This window comes from Atta colombica, unplaced genomic scaffold (assembly GCF_001594045.1).
Source record: "Atta colombica isolate Treedump-2 unplaced genomic scaffold, Acol1.0 scaffold166, whole genome shotgun sequence".
NCBI classification, from domain to species: domain Eukaryota; kingdom Metazoa; phylum Arthropoda; class Insecta; order Hymenoptera; family Formicidae; genus Atta; species Atta colombica.
The window spans coordinates 992515-992855 of NW_017259257.1; the positions used below are offsets into that span (position 1 = coordinate 992515).

The 341-nt window shown below is 29.6% G+C and overlaps 1 protein-coding gene across 1 annotated transcript in view; it reads right to left on the bottom strand.

Moving 5' to 3' along the window:
* LOC108686232 overlaps positions 1 to 341 on the bottom strand; it is a 6010-nt gene that overhangs the window by 585 nt on the left and 5084 nt on the right. The window contains 1 exon segment of the mRNA XM_018191414.1: positions 1 to 133. This exon segment is cut by the window's left edge and continues 25 nt beyond it. Coding sequence (XP_018046903.1) covers positions 1 to 133 — 133 coding nt within the window.

Sequence of the window (341 nt, forward strand, 5' to 3'; positions counted from 1 at the left end):
ATTCAGATTGAACATCCTGCGTCTCTCTCGGATATTGGCGGCTCTTCTCTGAGATACCGTTGCCACTCGACGTCTCGGTTTTTTCGTCGTTGACGATGGCAAGTTCGGTGAACGACCATTTGGCGTGTAACGACTGAAAATTTTAAAATTTTATATATTTTATTTTATATATTTTATATATTAATTTTATTTATACTTTAAATCATATAAAACAATCAAGAACTCTTAAATTTCAATAACAATACAACGATAAAAAAGGGCAAAAAAGAGTCGATTTCAAATGTTAAGTATAAAAAATTCTTAATGCGAAACTAAATATATACATAATAAAACTGAGATAT